Source organism: Siphateles boraxobius, unplaced genomic scaffold, assembly GCF_051911475.1.
Source record: "Siphateles boraxobius isolate OS27281-9 unplaced genomic scaffold, OSU_SipBor_1 2, whole genome shotgun sequence".
In the NCBI taxonomy this organism is placed as follows: domain Eukaryota; kingdom Metazoa; phylum Chordata; class Actinopteri; order Cypriniformes; family Leuciscidae; genus Siphateles; species Siphateles boraxobius.
The window spans coordinates 9,934,351-9,956,797 of NW_027508810.1; the positions used below are offsets into that span (position 1 = coordinate 9,934,351).

Sequence of the window (22,447 nt, forward strand, 5' to 3'; positions counted from 1 at the left end):
CTTGAAAAAGAAAAAAAAAGTGAAAAAGTTTCTCAAAATAATTATAATGCTACAGATTTTTTTCTCTTACTACAGGAGAGGAATACATTTACACAAGGGTGCTTATATATTTATATATCTCTATACTCTCAGGTATTAAGGAGGGGGAGGAATTAAGAACAGAAAGGTATTCCTCAAGTAAAAGGACATTTAAAGTAAGGGGATGAGTGAAAAGAAAACGAAATGCAATGCTAACCTCCACACTACTAAGGATAAATGAATCGGTCTAGGTGACAATGGATCGGAGAAGTAGCAGACAGTAAGCTGCTCAGAAATAGGAAATAGAAAACAAACTGTAGAGGAATAGCACCTGTTGATCTCTTTAATAGAAGAGCCCATGGCATGACAGGCCTGAGAACCGATCTGATTGCCAATTGCAGTGTGTTTTTGTGTACACAGAACAAAGGGAAATAGTTAACTACAAAAAAAATACTCCTCGCCCAGACACATTTATACATAAGCCCCACCCTGGATGCTTTGAGCTCCTCCCTCCTAAGCCGTTATACATCTGTCAAACAGAGAACCTCCCACAATACCCATCACGCACACATACCCTGCGTTCCTTCTCAGTCACACAAATATTCACAAAGTCTCTCTCTCTCCCTGAGAAGGGCAGCTTTTACGATATCCTCTGGATGAGCTTGTCATCTGATAGGCAGTAGAGAGCATTGACAGACAGCTCGGAGATAAAGCTTTCGCACGCCTGCCGCGAGACCCCTTTGCAGTCGCGAAGGTCCAGTACGGAGAGACAGGACAAGCGGCGCAGGAACACCAGACATCGGTCTGTCAGGCGGCTGCAACCTGAGGATGACATCAAACAGGGAACGATTTAGTTTTGCTTGACGTCACTAAGTTGGAAGCAGGTTTGGTGTGCGCTTGCTCACCTGCTAAGTTGAGGTGTGTGAGTGTGTTGCGTGTGGAGGAGCCCACTGCGCTGAGGAGGTTGAGAGCACCATCTGTGATGGGACAATGCGAGAGCTCCAGGCGTGTGAGCAGAGGCATGTGTCTGATGATCAGCCTCAGTGTGGCTTCAGTCACCTCCAGACCGCACAGCCACAAACACTGCATGTTCTTCATCTGGGAACGGTTATCACTGCCTACAGACACACACACAGAAGAGATATATATATATATATATATATATATATATATATATATATATATAGCACACCTCTACTTGAAACCTGTGTCTAAGATATCGTAATTCTTGTTTTAAATGTGCAAGCTGACATTGAAAACATTAAGGAATAACCCGTTTACATGCGTGAGCAGAGATAGTTACTCCTGTCTACATGGAAATGCAATATCCCGATGAAAACGGCGGCGCACGGTTAGCGTCTGGACGTATGGACAACCTTAAGACGCAATATGCGTCATTTCCGATTCTTCTTCCTGTATCCAAAGACAATAACAGCAGCAGCACGCGGATAATGAATAGTTCGGGGCAGATACCGATCGCCTTTGTTTGCGCTTTGGTGCTGGTACTGACCTCGCTCCAAATGTATGCTGTGCTGCGTCTCGCCATGTTTACTTCTGGTATACGGCACGCAGGTTTTTGTATGCGCCGAGAAGTTCCTCTACTCAAAAGATCAAGATTCCTTGCGAATAGAACATGCGCAGAACACAAATCATTATGGGGATATGCCGATACACGTTTACATGACCAAAAATTCGGGTTAGAAAAGGGGTACCCCAAGTATCATAACCCGGTTTTTAAAATCCGGGATATGAGCATATTCGGGTTTTTGCCAGTGTTTACATGGCCGTGCGTGACCGGGTTATTGCTAATATCCCGGTTTTGAATGGGTTATTGGCTGCATGTAAACGTAGTCATTGAGCTTCTCTCGTGTTGCAAAAACATGCTTTGAGAGTGCGTGCTTTCTCTGCATGATGTAGCTTATTTTAATGCCGATAAATTATCACACAATTCAAGATATGAGGGGCTATTTTTCCCTACGAGTTGTTTTTTATTCATATCAAATTATATAATTAAGCAATATTACATGACAAGCAAGAATGCCGTTTTACTTAAATACCAGTATGACTGCAAATGTCAGATTCATTTGATAAAACAGTTCAATAAACAATAAGTTGTCATTGCGAGTTACATTTTACACACAATTTTGTCAGTTTCTTCTGTTTTTGAATCCACTGCAGATCTGTTTTGGGTCTCTGAGCACCACTGCAACTTTTCATTACTGAATGAATCCCTGTTTTGACCAAATCAGTTTAATGAATGATTCAATGACTGAACGAATTAGCAGTTTACGTGAACGAACACCAAAGACTCAACTCATTAAAATAGTGACTCGTGCCAATTACTGGCATTTTAAGTTTCATACTTAAGTATGGTTTCATTCTTTTAAAACCAATTCATAATTAAATATTCAATTAAAAAGAGATACAAGACACCTCCGAGATGCGGCTTCATTAGTGCAAAGATGGGTTGATGATACTGATTTCATTTGATTGGTAACAATTTATTCATAAAATGTATCAATGGCAAAAGATGATGGATAGGTCTAAGGTTGAAATATAAATGTAAAAATTCCCTTGAAATCAGTTTAAAGGGACAAATAATGAAAATCAAATATCTGTGACTTGTGAACTGACCACCGCACAGAATATGAAAAGCTTTGAGGCAGCTGTCCATGACAGGCCTAAACCAGTTAATGTACCAGCACAAAAACGCACTCCACTAACTGTCATCTAAAAAAATACTAGCAAAAGATATTTTTAGACAATATCACACACCCCTAATTAAAAGTAATAAAAGTAAAGATTAAATGAGTCATTACCTGGTGGGTTGAGCAGATCCCTGATTTGAGCATCCTTGACGCCGTCTGCCCAGCGCAGGTCTAAAGAGCGCAGTAAAGGACAGCTTGGAGAGCTCAGAGCTGAGACTGATGTCCAATTACACCCTGATAGCACCAGATCTTTAAGGCCTGTGAGAGATCGGGCTGTGAGGCATGTCATATAGTAGTGCGTGTTAAAACAGACGCAGTGGTAATGAGAGAACACACACCTGGCAGGCGGTTGATGAGCCAGCTGAGCTGCTTCTTGGAGATGTTGGCCCAAGACAGGTCCAGTGTGACAGGCTGCCGTTTGATGATGCCTGTGAGGGCCTGTGGACTTATAGAGCGGCATCGGCTCAGACTGATCCGCGTCCATAAACGCTTGTCACAGCCCCTGTGACAACACCACAGTATTCAAAAAAACAGACACACACCTTTGCTTTGTTTGAAGTATATTGAGGTGCCTCCATAGGAAACATTTAAAGGCATCATTTGAGCTGAACATGTACTGTAGCATATAATGAACACACATTGAACATGTAATGCAGCAGAGTATATACTTCATGATGAAAGTAATCCCAGAATGCACTGCCACAAAAATCCAAGCCCTATCTTGGCTGACAAAACGAGAGATATTTAGAAACTCCTAACCCTATTGAAATCAATTTTACACAGCACTATTTGTAGGGCTGCACAATAATGAATATAAAAAAACAGCAGCTGTGATTTAATTAATTCTATGCCCCATGTTTTTACACATGAAGAGCTAATGACTTGCAAAGCAAATTGTGCAACAACAATCTTCCCAAACATTTAATGAGAAGCACTTATAAATCAGATGTCAACAAAAGAGAAGTTTAAATGGCAAGTTCTGCGTTTTACAAGTAAAGCCCTGTTTTAAGATCATTTCTGATGAAATCGAACGGTTACGATTAAAATTTGGACACATGCTGCAGTCCCGAGAATTTTAGGTTTTTGTGTTAGCACCCCCCCACCTATACAATGGTTTCATAGGGGCACTGGAACAATCATTCATATAGACGCATTAAACTTCAGTTTACAAAGACGTGAAACTCACCGAGTGGTCTGGGGTGTGCACTGATATGCTCACACAAAAATCGCTGCAAAAGAAACTTTCCAACAGGTGTTTTACCATTCGTTGTAAAACTGTGGACCTATTTTTCCAACGCCTCACAACCGGACATTCTTTCAAAAACTACGATAACACCTGTTGGAAAGCATCTTTTGCAGCGATTTTTGCGTGGGCATATCAGCGAACACCCCAGACCTCTCGGTGAGTTTCACGTCTTTGTAAACTGAAGTTTAATGCGTTTATATGAATGATTGTTCCAGTGCCCCTATGAAACCATTGTATAGGTGGGGGGGGTGCTAACACAACAACCTAAAATTCTCGGGACAGCAGCATGTGTCCAAATTTTAATCTTAACCGTTCGATTTCATCAGAAACGATCTTAAAACAGGACTTTACTTGTAAAACACCGAACTTACCCTTTAAGTGCTTTCTGACGAGGAGTTTTTTTTTTAAATGCCATTTTATTTTAAACTAAACATTTTGCAATAGTAACATTTTATTTTATATAAAAATCTATGTTTTTGGCCAAACTTTACAGCTCTACAAACAAGCAAAGCAAACCTGGAGCTTTTAACAAGAAAAAAAAGGGAACTCCAATTACATTTTTGGAATTAGGAAACTCAAAATCATTTTCATTTCAGTTGGTCTGCAGTTTCAGAAGGATGGTCCTCATGTAGACAGTAAACAACAAGGTAGCTCACTAATGTAGAATTGTGCACTCACCATTTGTACCAACTCTTGCAAACCGCCATGCAAACGCACAGCTCTGCACGAGTCAAGTAGCGGAACACGGACACCCAAACCTCTCTCTCCCAGCCTGGCTCGTCCCCCCCTCCGTTCTGCTCCGGCCGGAAGGCGGAGCTGGGACAGGAGACAGAGGACTTTGCCCTTTCCGATCGAGTTTTTGTGCCAATTCTCTCTCGGGTTAGCCGGTGATGGGAGCCTTTGACGTTTGATCTGAGAATTCGCACCGCGTGTGAGTGTTTCGATGCGCTCCTCGTCAGAGTGTGTGATGATGAAAGAGGTGATTTGTTTAGGTGCAATCTGTCCACAGGCGAATGAGGACTGTCTGAGCGAGTGGCGCCGTTTCGCAATGGGGGACGGAGCAGGGCTTTGTGGTTTTGCGGAAGGCTTCTAGAAGACAAGTTGGCTTCCAATTTGGGAACAATGGCGCTAGGGTCGCGCCGACCTCTCGATGGCTGTAAAGTGACCGTGACGCAGGACCCCTGGCCTCTGACATCATCATTTAGCACCACAGAAGTGTCAGACGGAGTCGTCTCTCCTCCCTCACTGCTCCCCTCGCTCTCTCCGTTCCGATGACTGTCGCCGTTCTCGTCTTCGCCTGCTTTAACGCCTCGTCTCTGAGGACGGTTCTCTTTACCATTATACTGTCCATTCTCCTTCCTCTCCTCCTGTTCTTCTTCCACAGAATCATCTCTTTCTCCCTCTGACTCCATTCTTTCTCTCAGACCTCCGCCTCTGCCACCGCCGCGTAGTCGTACCCCTCTCCCGCGACAGGAGGATGTCCCTCGGCCACGGGAAACGCCATTTCCTACTGGGACTACACCCCCTCTCTCCAGACTCCGCTGACGCAGGAGCTTTGGAGAAAGAGAGACAGACGAACGGGTCTGAGAGACAGACAGAAGTAGAGAGAACGAAAGCACAGCCGAGAGTGACAGAGAAAGCATGTGAGAATGGTTAGAGCAGGATTAGAGATGCGCTGCGATGAGGGAAGCAGATGTTATAGACTCAAAACACTCACCGACTGGAGGATTTTGTTCCTTTCCAATTTGATCTGCAACAGAAAGCATGAAATCAGACATGCAGCATTACATTGGACTGATGTAGTCAGATGTTTGACAATCACCATCATAAAGCCTGATCCACATTGTAGCTTATTTTGGCAAAGAACCACACACTTAGACAGGAAGTGAGCATCAGACCAACCAAAGTCCTTTGGCCCTTGACATTTAGAGGCTGATTTCCTCAAAAATATAAGCATCTCAACTGTTCTCAACTTTGATAATAATAAGAAATGTTTCTTGAGTATCAAATAAATCCGTATATTAGAATGATTTCTGAAGGATCACGTGACACCGATTATGCTGAAAATTCAGCTTTGATCACAGGAATAAATTACATTTGGAAATATATTAGAATAGAAAAGTTATTTTAAATTGTAATAAAAAAAACAATATAACTTTTTGATGACAAATGCAGTCCTGATGACTTCTTTCAAAAACATTAAAAAGGTCTTACTGACCCAAACTTTTGGGTTAGTGCATCTCCAACTTCGGACAATAACTGTTGTCCAACACGTTGTCCGATGAATGGAAATACAACGAATTGAAAGCAACTTTACATTATATCTGCAAAACATGTGCACACTTACTCTTTTCCTGAGCCGTAATTCCAGCGCCCCTGCTCTCCTCCTGTTCTGCTGGTGCTGAAGCAGGAGCCTCTGGGACGGGGGCGGCTGCCGTCTGGAGCGGGTCAGAGGCAGGGAGGATGGGGAGAGGGGCGGGCGACCTCTGCGCCCTATACGCAAGCCCCCAACCCCAATCCCCTCTCTGTATGCTCGCTTAGCCGGAGGACCAGACAAGCGACCGCCGTTGGATACACTGCTGTCCGTCTCCTCCTCACTACTACTGGAAGACTAATACCAATAAAACACACAATCAAATTAGTCTTCAGATCGAATTATCATCTGTGAAGTCACTCAACTAAAAGCCTGTTAAAACAAAATGACTTGTTTTAAAAAGGACAGCTGCCAAAAGCAGAAAAGATACCTCTGTTTTTTTGCCCTGGACACATTTTGGGCACTCCCAACAACTGGGAAGGTCCTTATTGATAACACCCTCACTGGGTACCTGCAATATACATGTGGCATTAAGATAAATGTACATATAACCGCTAATTCCATAAAAAGTGAGATGTGGGATATACATGTACCTTTATACATTCTGGATGCGTGATCTGAGCGCATTCGGAGCATTCCATGAGCGTCTGGACGGACTCAGAGTCTTCAGACTCTTGATAGCCTTCCTTACATATGGCACATACTGCAGTAAGAGGCAGCGCCGGCTAGAAATAGAACACAAGTGTGAGAACAACTTTAGTTGAATTGTAATTGACAATGTGTACACAATTATATACACATTACCACTGAAAAGTTTGGGGTTGGTAAGACGTTTATATGTATTTGAGTCTCTTAAGGCTGCATATGATTAAAAAAAATATATATTTTTTTTTTAAAACAGTAAAGTAATATTGTGAAACATTACCATTTAAAATAACCGTCTATTCTAATATATTTAAAAATGTAATTTATTCCTTTTATTCCAGTTAAATATATAACTGATACCACATTTTTGCACAGTAGTGTAAATGCAATGGTCAAAACTTAAACTAGTTTTTCTATAATTTCCATTCTATTAGTAAATTACATTAACAATGAACATCAGGCCCGAACTGGCCATCTGGAGAATTCCCGGTGGCCTGGCAAATGATTTGGCCTGCTGCTTAGCTAAATAATTTTTAATTATAAACTTATAGTGAAGAAGTGACGGGTACAAAAAAAAATATCTACACACACAGGAGAGACAGATATCAGGGGAAAAGGGAAGAAGGTGCAGCTCTAGAGAGAACCTTTAACTATTTGCACAGCCCCAGCCTAAGGACTTATACCTTTTTTTATGTGATGGTCATATGAAAAAAATAAGGTTGTCCATTTGTTGTGGGTGTATGGGATGCCCTGGATGAGTGTGACATTTTGTCCCAGTCTGGCCCTACTGAACACAGATACTCACTGCAAGACACTGCCGGAGAACACAGCTCTTCTTGAGTCTGCCGGGTCCTCCAAACTTCCTCATGTCCCTACAGTAGTTGCAGTCGCCACACTCAGTGCGCAGACAGGCCTCGCAGCGTTTGCAGCGCACGCGTCTGCGTCTCAGAGCTGAGATGGAGGAAGACGGCTTCACGGGCCGAGGAACCGGCGGCAACACGGGGGCTGAACCAGGAGCACGTGGGCGGTAGAGCAGAGACAGAGGTGGCGGCGGCTGATACCACGAGGGCTGCAGACAGAAGAGGACATTTTTACTTCAACTTCCTGGTCTGTGCTGTAAGTACGGAGGTCATGGAACAAGTATATAACTTACTCTTTTGGGCCATTTGACAATTGGTTTTCCAGTGTAAGACAATTTGGGATTATCACTTCCATGTTCCTCTAGCAGCTTCTGTTAGGACAAGAAGAAAAAAAAAATTTCAATGTGCCTGTGCTTTAAAAAGAATTATTACAATGGCCACATGGCATTTATGTTTGTACCCGTATGTCACTGAGCAGTGCTGGAGCATTTCTGATGCCTGATGGAACACATTTCTTGTGTGCTGGCAAATCCTCCAGCTTGTGTAGTAATTCCCAAAGTCCCTCCAGCTCAAAGGGTGTCAGGTGAACTTTCACCCCTGGACGAGAGGGAGGAGTGTGTGCTGCCTCATCCTCAGGCTCCTCCTTCACCTCCACATCCTCTTTCTCTTTCTCTTCACTTCCTACATGATCATCTAATTCTCCTTCTTTGATTACATCTTCCTTCTTCAGCCCTGTGAAGCACAAAACAGATCTGGCAGTTTAATTAAGGTTGCTTTGAAGATGGGATGTAACGGTACAACTATTAGTCCCGAAAATATTCAGTACGGGTCAATTGGTTTGGCAAGCAGGTGTATCAAACTAATGCAGCATTCTTTTAACCACTGCCCACGAGGAGCTTAGGTGTACAGATATCAATATATTTTGATGTTGTGTTGTGAACAATCGTCAAAACTAAGGTGTGTACCAAACTGGCAATTTTGTGTAGCGTTACACCCATAATTTATGTATTTTTGTACACATTCACAGTAGTATAAAAAAGGATGTGTACTGACCAATGCCCAGTGAGTGCTTCTGGAACTCAGGTGTGAGGTGAGACGTGTTGGTCAGACAGTACAAGTAACGCTCCAACACATACCAGCACATCTCAAAGTAGAAAGGGTAGCGGAACTTAGGAGGGACCTGTACAGATAAACCATATAAGCAGTAGACAACAGTTCACAAATGGGTATCGGTGGATTGAAAAAATTAAGCGTGTGATTGTGTACGAGTGCCTCACCCGTGTGCGGTCCTCAATGTTGTAAATGTTGAGCTGCATTGGAATGTTAAAGCTGTGCAGAAAATTACCCCCAAACACCAGAGTATCCATTGGAGTGTACACTGCATGGATCCATCCTACACACAGACACAGTGGTTTGCTCCCAGAAAACCCAGCGAGCTTCCTAGCTGAAGCAATTAAAGCATAATTAGATTCCACATGAGTGTACCTGAGGGGATCATGAATGTGTAGCCTTGCTTCAGTTCAATCCGTTGGCATGCGGTGGCTTTATCGCCGAGAAAGATGTCACCTTGCTTCCCTGACAACACCCAGTTCTCATAGAGCTCCAGGTTCTGAGGTGTGGGCGGGATCAGCCAGAAAACCTGAGATGATTCAGTATAACAAGGTCAATAGGGTCCGTTATAATTACGAAACTGGCATTTCGTAATTACAAAATACCAGAGGGATAGATTGACACATGCTTATAAATGCTGCGATTACAGGAAAGAAGAGGATTTGACAGGGTGAGGCTGCTACAAAACAATCATACAGTACTCCACAGCAATTAGAGCTGAGAAAGAAAAAGATTCTCACATTTAAAGGTTAAGAGCGCTTAAAAAGCAAGAATCTCCAGCTACACTACCATTCAAAGGTTTGGGGTCAGTACGTTTTTTTTTTTTGTTTTTTTTTTTTTACAAATTAATAGTTTTATTCAGCAGTCACACATTAAATTGAACAAAAAAAATTAAAGTAAAGACATGTGATATTACAAAGATTTCTATTTCAAATAAACGCTGTTCTTTAGAACTTTACATTCTTAAAAGAACCCTGAAAAAAAATTGCATAATGGTTTCCACAAATGCAGCACAACGGTTTAACATTGATAATTATAGAAATGTTTCTTGAGCAGCAAATCAGCATATTAGAATGATTTCTTATAGATCACGTGACGATCGAAAATTCAGCTTTGATATCACAGAGATTAATTACACTGATATATTGTTATATATAATCAAATATTAAATGGCATTGTTTTGTTGTATTGTAATCATTAGTTTTTACTGTATTTTTGATCAAATAAACGCTGCCTTTGTGAGCAAAAGAAAATCATACCAACCCCAAACTTTCCAACCTAGTATTTCATTCTGATCTGAACTCAGTCAGCACACACTACAGTGTTGTACCTTTAAGAAAGCACTCACCTTTCCTCCCCTGAGGATGTGATACCAGACTGATGTGCCACCAAAGTCTATGTGGAAATCTGTGAAGCATCCCTCGACACTCATCAGGCAATACCTGAAAAACACAAACACATCATATGAACAATCTTCACAAATCAAGTTCATGTTGCCCTAGCGTTAAAACAAAAACAGTTTAAATGGAGTTATACGAGTAAACAACTTACTTCTGTACTTTAGGGTACTGCATGTCTATAATGGCATTGGTGGAGTCTCTCTGTCTTTCTTTAAGATGACGTGGCCACATGTTGTCCACCCAGTCAATCATATCAACCTAATGAAAACACAAGCCAACAAATAAAGAAAGCATTTTTGTTTGTGTAGAGCTCAACCGAAAATGACTTTTGCAGATAAAACTATCAATAGAATTTAGTAAAATAACATCATCCGTTTTATCACACCCCATATTCATAATTATGCCCCCCATAAACCTCCACAATAATAAAACCCATTATTAGCTGATATCACATTCACTTTTGTCAATATCCACCAATTCCAAAAACTGTAATTGGAACAGATTAAAAAGCAAAAACTATAAAATGGTTGACCACTATTTGAGCGTGCACGTACCGAGGCAGGTCTCTTAACTAGATTCTCTAGTTTTGTGTGACTGAACTCAAGGCTGATGACATTATACAGCTTTTCGCGCTCAGATGGCGGCGTCTCGTAGTATCTCCTCCACTGACCCATTGACATCTCAATGCCTTTTTGAGTGGTCACATCCATCACGTCGACCATCCTGCGGCTGCCTATCGGAGTAAAGGTAGGAGAGCGAATATTATCAGCCGTCACTGATGATTAAACATTTTCAAAGTGTAAGAGGATCAAAAACTTTTCTTCTTACCCACAAACAATTTCACATCACTGACACTAAAGTCAGGGTCAGGCATCCTACAAAAACAGATAATAAACATTTTTAAATGATAAAGGGGTGCAAACAGCTGTACGAACTGGCATGATGAAATGAGCCATACTTTAGGCCAAGGCCATCTGCTTTCTTGAAGATAATGGGGTCCCGCAGTCCCTCCCGTTGGATGTACTCCAAGGTGAAGTCTGCAGAGAACACCATACACGGTTAACTTGGATCTCCAAAAATGCAGTATATCAGTAACTTTTTTTTTAAATAGCAATTTTTCAAAGCAGCTTTACAGAAAATGCTGAGCGTAACCAAAACTCAAGATGGCAGTGGCAAAGAAAAATCTCACAATATAGTTAGCCTGGATAAGAGGAACCAAAACTCAGCATGCAAGTCAGTGCTGGAACCAAACAGGTTTAACATGCACCTTTCCCATCCATAATTTTGACCAGATCCGAGTTAAATCGTTCACATTGGAGTTTCTCTTCAAGGTCAAAGGACCTCTTTCCTTCAATCTCATCATCTGAGATTCCATCATCCTGGTAACGTCGCCGTGTGCCAGTCCGCTGAAAACAAAGTACACATTTATGAGAGGTTGAGAAAACAGAACTCAAGATTAAAGGCACACTATGTAATTTCTCACCACTAGAGGTCGTTAATTCAAAACAAAGGCGTAGATTGATGACGCCTTGATTTGTTGTCTTCACCTCTACAGCCGGCATGGTAAATATGGTACTCGCGGCAAATCAAGAAAATGAGATTTAAACAAAAAGACTAACTGTGTTGAGCTGTATAACAATGATTAGTTTTCTGTCTATGAATGCATCCAAACAGTTGCTCACCTGTCTAATAAAACACACAGTCTATGTCCTGGCTAAAATGGCTTATTTCTCTGTATTTAAACTTTCTGGATAATGTTAGTACACAAATCAAAAAAATATATAACATTGCTCTAGTGGTTTATTGATATAGTTGATCCAAAATTCATACATATTGTGCCTTTAATATAGAAATGCAAAGGCCTTTATGCTAAATTTATCTTGATTCACATTTATATAGCTGAGCAGCCAAAAGTTGATAAAACATTATCTTTTACAACACACACTGATGTGAACAGATGCGTTCCTATCTTTCAAAAGCACCATATAGAGCCTTCTACGCCATATGAACATTAGAAAGGGTGGACACCCATTTAAAGCAAATATTTAAAAAAGAAGTTACGTTTATTATTTTACTGCTGTTGTGGCACAGGCTTCGTGATATCGGAGTGTACATATGAGAATGAGGTTTTGACAGTCTCTTCCCTTGGGCGCGTTCACTGTAATATCAACAAACCCCTCGGGTGTGACGTCAGGCCTAGAGCGCCAGCTGTCGGCAGTATAACCGCATTACAGCCCAGTTAAAAACTACAAACAAATGTTCCCTAGACCTCAATTTGATTTGCATAATAGCTGTTGAGTAAATGAGAAAACTTACCAGGCGTTTGCTATAACGTGCACTCTCCTCTTCCATGCTCTGAAAAAATTAAGGGATAAATTAGAGGAGCGTTTCTTCCAAACACTCATAATAAATTAACATCAGGTGCAGGGAGTATAACTGCATTAAAGAATAATCAATGCAGCTGAATCCAACTTGAATGACGGGAATACATTAAATAAATCACCAACGCTTAAGAAACACTTCCTTTTAAAGCACCAACTTAAATAAGTTACATTAAAAAAAATACTACACATCGAGACACGCTCACAGACTACATTTCAGAAGAAGGAAAAAAAGGATATTAACTGCGGTAGACTGAAATCAGATGCATGACCGGTTGTTCATGTGTCTCAAAACCTATTGACTAGCCCATCTAAAATAATTCTGGGCATTAGGAGGGAAATTAATGCTGTCTAGGTAGGCAGCTCACTAGGTGAGACGCATCTTTATAATCAGCAGTGCGATGTGATCAGACAACAGAGCTCGTTTAAATGCTCCGTTGTCTTCCCAAAAACTTCACATTCCTAAAACAATAAATCACAACGAAACTACATATCTTAAATGCCAAACAATCGAATATCTTTCATCCGCTACTCATAAAGTACACGAACATTGACAGATATCTGACATTTATTACAGCTGAAGCTCCTCTAGTCTGAAGCTGCTAGCCTAGAGCGAACGCTGCACTACTTTTGACCGCGAACCAATAATGCTAATATAATTCAACTTAAAAATTGGCTTATTTTCATCACAAGGTTCGGTTGTGACGGCTCTGTAACGTTAGCTGAAAAGCATACGGTGAGTTTAAAATACTGAGTCAAACCCCTGACAGTGGAGGCTAAACGACTAATCCACTAGCATTTCCATTGACAACCCTCGCTAGCCCGTTAGCCTGCTAGAAACAAAACAAAAAAGACCTTTAAACAATACCTGGCCTTTAACTTTCGCTTTCTGCCGATAGTGACGAGTCGCTTTGTGGGAACAGGCTTAAAAAATCCCTTTGGACTGCAAATTCATTCTGTGCAAAAGTGTCGTTTTTTGACTTAATATTCTTATTTTTGTACGATAAAGTTAAATCAATCCGCTTTCATCCGCCATTTTCAGATTGTCATGATACACACACACCACGACTATCTACTCATACGACACGCCCCTCAAAATCAACAGCCAATGAAATAGCGCTAATGCAAACTACATGAAAGATGATTGGGTGAGAGCAACGCCATTCACAAGGGGAAGTTTTATCGTCAACGCCTCTTGCTCGTGCATTATATTACGGGAGCCAATAAATGTTCGGATTGTTGCTTATATCGGGCAGTTTATTGGCTACGGAGTGAAAATCGGGTCATTAAATCAGCCTATAGTGGCAAGAATATTTTTGTTAAAACATCAGCGGATGCATATAATCTCCGAAAAACTCATTGTTTGATTTTTTTTCCACAATTCGTAAGAAGATGATTAAAACGAAGGCATTATAATATAATTATATATTGGATGTAAAACAGCCAAGTCAAAAGCCACCTGTCATCATTCAAAAACACCCAAAGGGTGTTTGTACGTTACCGTGATTGGTCGCTGATGGGGAATAATACTGCATGCCTTCACGTCGGAAATCTCCTTTTTTTCCCACTTCTGAAGTCGTGATTACAATAGTCTCTGGCTGTTACAAACTCGTCGCATGCAAATTTTGACTTGAGAGGTCGTTGATGTCCAATTTCATGTCCAACTAACTAGTATTTACGATAATTCCGATAGCACGTGAAGGCAGGATAACACAATATTTCTAAGACTACTTGCCTACTATGGATATAGCAAATTACAACAAAAACGATTTCTTAAGGTCTCGTTTTAATAGATAATTACATAACATAACACATGAAAGATAATTAGGCTACACAACACAGGAAAGACAAGTATTCAAAAGACGTGTATTTTACTACAGCAACACAAAAACATACAACCAAACAATAATAGTTTTTATTCCTATTAGACTATAAGGAAAAACTAAACAGAAAAAAACACACAAACATATAGAAAAAAATATAGATATCTCGGCTCCGTTCTGTAATTGTCCTTGTTTGAGAAGCAAACAGCACAGGAGTAGGCTATTGTGTTGTTGTGCGGCAGGGGGCGCTGGTCTTCAGTCACTCGTGTGGTCTGTCAGTGTTAGGATTGTTTGTCTGGTTGAAGTGCACTACACAGCAAATGATGCATCTCTTGGAATCATGGATCAAACTGAGAAGAAAAGCTGGAGATATAAGGGGAGTTGGCTGACCGTAGTCTCGGGGTCATTTCAGCCTGAAAGATAGTAAAAGTGACAATTTTGAAATGAGCACACAGATGGAGCAATTTTACCATTTTAATAACACTCTTTTTATAGGGTTAAAGGTTTCTGTGAAATGCTTTTAATATTTGAAATCAACAGAACAAACACGCCCCTCCCCCTAAAGAGTGGGTACAAGTGTGTTGTTGTGGTGCTTGGTCCAAATCGCTGCAGCCTTAAATTCAAGTAAATTGGTGAATTTTGCAATTGAGGTGACTGGGAAAAATGTCCCAATTATCCTGAATCAACTACAGCCTCTCTTTTCAAACGTATTTGACTGTTGTGAATACATGTCAGTGGTAGCCTGTGTTCATTTGTTTACTCGAGATAATATGACACTGCAGTATCATTCCATGGAATTTTAGTTTTTAAGACATTATTCAAAAAATAAAACACACATTTGTGTAATTATGCTGTTGAGTCCACACCTTACAGTTTCCCTAATGTGAATACTATATATTGAATTTGAATCCTTACCATTAAGAAAAGAAGCTGTAAAGGTAAGAAAACACAACAATCCCCAGTATCGCACAGCAAAGCATGATCATCATTTTCTTCTACAAAGAGAAGGATGGATATTTATGAGACAGCAAAAACAAATAAGAGAACAGGAGAAAGTTAGAAACAGCACATGGAAAAGAGAAATACATTTTTGGCACCAAATCGAACAGTTCTCACAGCAGTTCACATTAAAAAGTTGCTTATGGAAAATCATGCACAATACTTTTAAACTGACAAAAGGGAGAAAGAGGAATGAAACAAAGGAAAAGCTTATAGGTTTAGGGCCTGTGTGTGTTATAGAAGATTGATCACTCACTTACCATCAGCTGTAGTGCATGTGGTCAAGAGTTTAGATTATACAATGGCTCATAATGCAAACCAAAGAAGAAGTTCTTCTGTTAGTGCTTCCTAATAACATGATTCTGCTTTTTGGGTAAAGAATATAGTACATACAGCTCACAAACCTGCTAAAATCACCTCACTGTGACTCAGTTTAGCCTAAACAGGCAATGCTACTGAGGTTTTTAACTTCCCGTTTTTAAGGACAAACTTAAATGCTTATTGTCAACACAAGCCTTCTCATAAAATGACACTGTACTGATAATGTCATCCAGTACAGCAATATGTCCTCATTCATCACTATACTAACTTACACTATGTAACTTTAGTCCCTCTAAATGCATGAATTTTGTGGAAGAACATTGTTTTGGATGTGCTTCAGCTCTGTGTGAATGTGCGGATGAATATAGTTATCCTACTGCTCATAAAAGATTCCCCGGGCTAAAGAGATATAACCAGCTTAGACGGAAAGGATCTCAAGCTGACTAGCTGAAGATGTTAGCAATACCCATTAATAGTCCTGGTACTTCCCTGAAAATACAGTTGTGGCCAGAGTGGCCGAAAAAATAAATATACATTGTTTATCTTTTATTTAGAAATTTCTCAAAAATCGAACCTTTCATTGAAGTAAAAGAATTGAAAGTGGGAGGAAATCACATTATTATCCTTTTATTTAATACCGTTTACAACCTCCTTTTTCCCAGATAACAGCTCTGAGTCTTCTCCTATAATGCCTAATGAGTTTGGAGAACACCTGACAAGAGATCAGAGACCATTCCTCCATACAGAATCCCTCCAGATCCTTCAGATTCCCAGATCCATGTTGGCGCTTCTTCTCTTCAGTTCAGCCCACTCATTTTCTATAGGGTTCAGGTCTGGGGACTGGGACGGTCATAGCAGAAGCTTGGTTTTGTGCTCAGTGACCCATTTTTGTGTTGATTTTAATGTTTGTTTTGGATCTTTGTCCTGATGGAAGATCTGCCAGAGGTTGTGAGGTTTTGATTTTTTATCTGCTGGTATTTGTTAGAATCAATGATACCAAGTATCTGAACAAGATGTCCAGGACCTCCAGCAAAAAAATAGGCCCACAACATTAAAAATCCAGCTGTTTATTTAACCCTGCGCATGGGGTATTTCTTATCCCTGTTTGCACAAAAAGCTCCTTTTTAAAGTCCCAGTAAAGTCAAAATTAAGTATGTGTTCTGAGTTTGTCACACCACAGAAAAATGTGTTATTAGCCACCCAACCAAATTTGAATGATAAAAAAGCCGGCAAGTACATAAAATAAGCGATCAAAATCTTGAAAAAATGAGCAGTAGTCTCTGCTCTCAAACGCTGGGGGCGTGTCCGCTGGCTGTGCTGAAACCACGCCCACTCGCGGGAAGTTTACGCTCACCAGCTGTTGGCGCGACGGGAGGATGAAGGCCGAGGCGGGAGATAGTCGGTTCGGCCCCATTCACCAGTAACAGCGGTTTATCAGTGAATCCCACTTGTCTCCGACGAAAGTTTATACAACTATCCCGTGTAAAACGATCACTACAGAGGCGGGTGTTTGCGGTCTTCCTCAGCTCTCCATGAAAGTGGCTCTTCACAAAATTAATCCACCTCTTCTTGATGTGATCGTTTTTCGGTAATGTAAATAAGGACACCGGTCTGTTTTGTACGTGACCGCATCCAGGTAGTTCGCATTTCCGTGACGAACGCACAGCTAGCTAGCAAACTGTAGGCGTTAGTAACTAATAATACTGACAGTAACTCGTGATTGAGCGGCAAACTGGTGTGTGAATGTGCTTTTATATTGTTAGGGGAGCGGCCAGCCTCAGTGGCTCCTGTGCGTCATCAAGTAGGGGCGTGTCCAGGAGCTCAGGGGCTCCAGTGCGTCATCGAGTCCTGTTTTAGACCCGCCCAAAAAATCGGGAAAATAGCAATGGTGAAAAAATGTTTAACGGTCTAGCTCCACAATTCAGTTCTTCACAGTTCACAGTCTTTGTAATATGTTTTAGCAATACATTTCTAACATTTATAATGTGTTTAGATTTTTTTTAATTGCATATATATATATATATATATATATATGTATATATATGTATATATATATATATATATATATATATATATATATATACACACACATCTATATATATATATTTTTTTTAAACGACCTATCGTTTCGCGTTTCGCTAGATAAGACCCTCTTCCTCAGCTGCAATTGTGCACACTCCGTTGAAGCATTTCAAAAACTTCAAAACAGTGGTTGCCATTAAAGTCCATTATTCGAAGAAAAATCCAGAAATGTTTTCTTTAAAAAAATTATTTTCTCTTCCACTGAGGAAAGAAAGACATGGATATCTTGGATGGCATTGGGGTGAATAACTTATTAGGAAATTTTCATTTTGAGGTGAACTAATCCTTTAAGCAGCTCCATGTCAATTTCTCACTCGCTGTGACAGCTATCCTCTGCCACTCCCACACCATGATGAATCGGGGTAAGACAAAAACAGACAAAGACAAAAACTCTCTTTGGAAGAGGGATTGATGACTCATTGATTGGTAAACAATACATAAAAAAAGTTACACAGTATACCTTTAAACTATATTGAATAAAATAATAATTAAAAAAAGTACATAGTATACACTATGTAGCTTTTATTAAAATATCATTTTCACAATGTACTTTTTTTCTAAATTATTTAATGCATTATCTTAGAAAAGGATGAATTTTATTTGTGCCTGCACTGCATTTTTTATTATTAATTCCCCTCCTATAAAAAGAAACATCCGTATAATCATAAATAAAAGATCTAAAATACTTTCTAAAAAAAAATACTTTAAATATATTCGAAAGTGACTGGTTCAAATTGAGGTAAATTTGTGGATAAATCTACATAGTTTAACTTTGAAATGGGAAAAAATCATAGTGATTCATTTTTTTGACATAAAAAATATTGTTCTTGGCACATGAAACGAGTGCTCTGTATGTGGTGTGGAGCAATTATATTTGATCTTCAACTCCATAACATTCAATCCCAAAACATATTTAATGTTAACATATATGTTTTGAAAGATAGATTTCACGAGTTAACATCTTTGTTTTCAGTTCTAATAAATTAATTTACTACAAGGCACACTGAACCCGAGTAATACTTGTACACTAAAAAAATTTATTTTTGCCTCTTGTTCAGGTTTATTTAAAATTAGCTAAAGCAACATGATTTTTGAACATTTTGTCACAATTTCATTGTTTTAAATCCCCCTAATATACTTAAAACTGAAGTTTACTACATTAATCATGTTGTTCTTGCGTGGACATCCTTGACCCACGTGATGACGAAAATGACGTCACGCGGACAGTGCACACACCGACACGGCATGCGGACGGCCGAAGAATACTTTGGGCTTTAAGCACTTCGTCTATACAAATGAAAGTAATGACAATCTTTCTTATTTTCTCATTATAAACATTGTGTACGATGATGATTGAAACTAATTGTTTAAACATAAGAAAATGAATGAAACCACAGTAAATTAATAAAAACAATTAAGTTGGACCAACATAAGAACATTTCGTTTGACATTTGTAATAAAGTTAAGTTGAACATACAAGAGTAAATTCATTTGACCTAAAAATATATGTTGACCCAACTAAACTGATTTATTTAGAATTAAATACCAAGTTCTGGCATGAAACTCTTGATGGCGCAGGCTGATAGGTCCTTAACTCACCTGGTATCGATTACATCATTATCTACATTGCAGCTGATGTTGCTTCAGAAACCCTCCACCTCCCCAGCTCCACCTGTATAGATCTGCTACAGGGGTTAAATCATGTATGTTACATGCACAACAGCAACAGCATGTCTTACATGCTCACAGCAATGTCTGTGAATGTATGGCAGTGGCAGGTCTCTGTACTTTATCTATTCCACCAAGAACAAACACATTAACATTGCCATATCCATTACCATGCCAATCTCTCCGAGAGCTGTCATGACAGAACTTAATTAAATTGTGTGTAAAACTTAAAAAACGATTAAATTAAGGGTAATGAATTCTTTTTTTTAGTGTAATTTGAATAGATAGAGTAAATTGCAGTACTTGAATTCTAAACCTACTGTGATGAAGCTGATATTATGTAATGTAGCACAGTCTGTAACCACATATTTATGATCCCCATGAATCACTCCATAAATTTCTCATGTATTTACAAAATACTTAGAAAATATATAATGTAATTTATTCATTTGGTTAATTCTGGTTTTCCCATTCAGAAGTTTATCATCACATTAAAAAACATACAGATGTGCGCTTCCATTCTGGACGACCCATCAATGCTTAGCTTATTGTGTTCATGTCACAGGGTCTTGGAACAGAAGCTGAAATCACCTCTGAGTCTCTGAGCCCTTTTGATCAAAAACATTTCAGTAGCTGGTCCAGTAGATGTACCCACTGAAGTCTGAGTAAGTTTTAAGAACACAGGCTAAAACAATAAAAACATTAAGGCATGAAATGTTTACCTTTCCCTTGAAATTCTCATAAAAATCCCTTATTCGGTGCTCATTGATTTGTCCATGTATTTAAAATATGCTTCCTTCAGAAGCCATTCCTGGCATGTAGTAGAAGTTCCTTTAACATTTCCTGTCACGTCCTTACAAGAATAATAAAAAAACATCTGTTTCCTCGACCATCGCTCAAATTCCAGCAGAGTAGTTTCCCATTGGTTTGTGCTGATGAAGGGAGGGGCCACAGGTGGAGGGGGCGGAGCATCTGCTTCATAACTCGAAGAGAGGATGAAAAGGAGAGGAGGAAGTGATCAGCTATAATAAAGGAGAGTTCGTGAGCAGCCACAGAGGAGATGTTCTGATGGAGAGGTGATCACAGAACCTGTGTGAGGATGACGATGATGATGATGATGAGCACAACAGCACCAATCACACCCAGTATGATCATCTTCTACAAAAGAAGAAACAAACACAATCCATTAATCCAACAGCAAACATCTAATAACTTCCACCCATCACTATCAGAACAAACAAAAAAGCCCTACAGAACCGTAACACACAGAGAACATAGAAATAAACACCACAACCAAACCAACAGAAGCCCCAAAAAACCAAACAAAGCATGCTTGACATCCCAGAGGAAGACTAGATAGGATCCTGGTCACAAGAGCTTCATATCTGCATAATAAACAAACACCGACACCATTCCCAGCTCCAAAACCTTACACACGTTCCTCTGAAATTTACTCACCAGAGACTTTATCTCAGACCTACAGATAAACCAACAATCAAGGCAATAATTGCCAAAATCGCCACAACCACAGACACTATAATGATTGTTTTCTGTGAAGAAAAAACAACAGATGCACACAACTGTTAGCATCTACTTTAACATTTGAGTAACAATTAAACAACTCATTCAGAAACTGACACAGATCCACTGACATTCATTTCAGGACTAAACTTGCATTCATGGAATAGACAATGTCTAGGAAACTGGCATTGAAGAAAGAAAGAAAGAAAGAAAGAAAGAATGAATAAGAAAGAATTTTTTTGTAATTTTTACCTTGTAAAATTTGGATTACTTTTGTGTTGTTTGTTGTACTTTTGTCTTTGACACTGTCTTAATACATATCTCTTTAATTTACTTTTTAATATAATTTTATGCTGTTTGTTTTCTCTATTACTATAAATTTAAAAGGGAAAGTTTACCCAAAAATTTCAATTCTGTCATCAATAACTCACCCTTGTATGATTTACTTCTTATGTGGAACATAAAGGAAGATATTTTGATAAATTCCTCTGTGTTTTTTTTTTGTCTATACAATGGAAGTCAATGGGCTCCAATGCAGTTTGGTTCCCAACCTTCTTACACAAATCTTTATTTTTGTTTAACAGAAGAAAGTCATAGAAGTTTGAAACGACATGAGGGTGAGAAAATTATGACAGAATATTAATTTTTGGGTGGAGTGTCCCTTAAAAATAAATTGAACAATCTTGAAGAGCACAAAAATAAACTTGTTGTACCTGTACGACTGACAATTAAGAGAGGTATTTTCAGCAGGGTTTTATATATTTTTATACATGCACAGATGAATCGTTCACAGTAAGGACTGTGAATTAAGCAAATAGTGTCCGTTTAGATTTCATGTTGAACAATCAAATTCCTTATTCATTTTCCATGGAGCCACGGTAAGCTGTCGCTCGCACCACAACATGCCGTTTGTCCTCACGTTTCAACAGTTCTTCTCAACTATATGTATGTGTTTGTAATATATTAAATATTTCGTTGCCAACTAGCCATTAATATGAAATGTAAACTTATGATGTGGTTTAAGACTCATTACCTGAAATACGCTGAAATCCTGTAATAGGAAGTTTCAGGGCGTATCAGGATTAGTAATAATCACTGAGTTTGTTTGTGTGCATGTGACTCTATGTGTAACGTCATAGGGTTTGGACACAGTACGGAGAGTCTTTAGGGAAGGGTGGAACAGAAGGGCGGGACGGGCTGATAATCATCATGAACTCACACGCCGAGCCTCCTGCTGATATTTAGCAGCTTTTTTAGTGTCAGCAACCGCCCGCTCCACAAAGCCTACTGACTGGTCCATGTTGTTCTCGATCCTTTCTATCATACCACCCTACATTGGATTTCGGGCGAA

The 22,447-nt window shown here is 39.6% G+C and overlaps 2 protein-coding genes across 14 annotated transcripts in view; both read right to left on the bottom strand.

The window, feature by feature from the left end:
* Positions 1-347: 347 nt before the first annotated feature.
* kdm2ab (lysine (K)-specific demethylase 2Ab) lies at positions 348-13,754 on the bottom strand. 2 transcript variants are annotated; one of them, XM_077235790.1, is made up of 23 exons: positions 13,551-13,754; positions 12,618-12,656; positions 11,569-11,707; positions 11,260-11,338; positions 11,130-11,176; positions 10,856-11,034; positions 10,453-10,559; positions 10,250-10,343; positions 9,277-9,430; positions 9,069-9,184; positions 8,845-8,971; positions 8,252-8,523; positions 8,085-8,162; positions 7,737-8,000; positions 6,880-7,011; positions 6,717-6,797; positions 6,320-6,583; positions 5,690-5,722; positions 4,651-5,555; positions 3,065-3,228; positions 2,838-2,984; positions 924-1,136; positions 348-840 (listed from the first exon to the last, which is right to left on the bottom strand). In XM_077235790.1, exons 2-23 carry the CDS (start codon positions 12,651-12,653, stop codon positions 659-661), a joined length of 3,813 nt encoding a protein of 1,270 aa, XP_077091905.1. In that variant the 5' UTR covers positions 12,654-12,656; positions 13,551-13,754; the 3' UTR covers positions 348-658. The 2 variants fall into 2 exon arrangements, with proteins under 2 accessions (XP_077091905.1, XP_077091906.1); XM_077235791.1 differs by having other exon boundaries at positions 4,651-5,525; positions 13,551-13,753.
* A 697-nt stretch (positions 13,755-14,451) lies between these two features.
* Positions 14,452-22,447, bottom strand: part of stx3b (syntaxin 3b) — a 35,610-nt gene continuing 27,614 nt past the window's right edge. For 3 of the 12 annotated variants that reach the window (XR_013205840.1, XR_013205839.1, XM_077235817.1), the window contains one exon: positions 19,996-20,733. Coding sequence is in view for 8 of the 12 variants with exons in the window: in XM_077235817.1 (XP_077091932.1) it covers positions 20,656-20,733 (78 nt within the window). In the remaining 4 variants the exon portion in view is untranslated. Of the gene's footprint in view, positions 14,919-15,420; positions 15,501-19,995; positions 20,734-21,033; positions 21,126-22,315; positions 22,427-22,447 lie in introns of those variants that run through there. The other 9 variants (XM_077235818.1, XM_077235812.1, XM_077235816.1 and 6 more) reach the window with 6 other exon arrangements.

What these genes read in the sequence shown, in the direction of transcription:
- kdm2ab (XM_077235790.1), bottom strand. Translation starts at nt 12,653, where the DNA reads ATGGAAGAGGAGAGTGCACGTTATAGCAAACGCCTG. An exon ending in GGAACAAAATCCTCCAGTCG is followed by an intron (nt 5,556 to 5,689) that starts GTGAGTGTTTTG and finishes TCTGTCTCTCAG; the next exon opens with ACCCGTTCGTCTGTCTCTCT. An exon ending in TGCAAGAGTTGGTACAAATG is followed by an intron (nt 3,229 to 4,650) that starts GTGAGTGCACAA and finishes GTGTTGTCACAG; the next exon opens with GGGCTGTGACAAGCGTTTAT.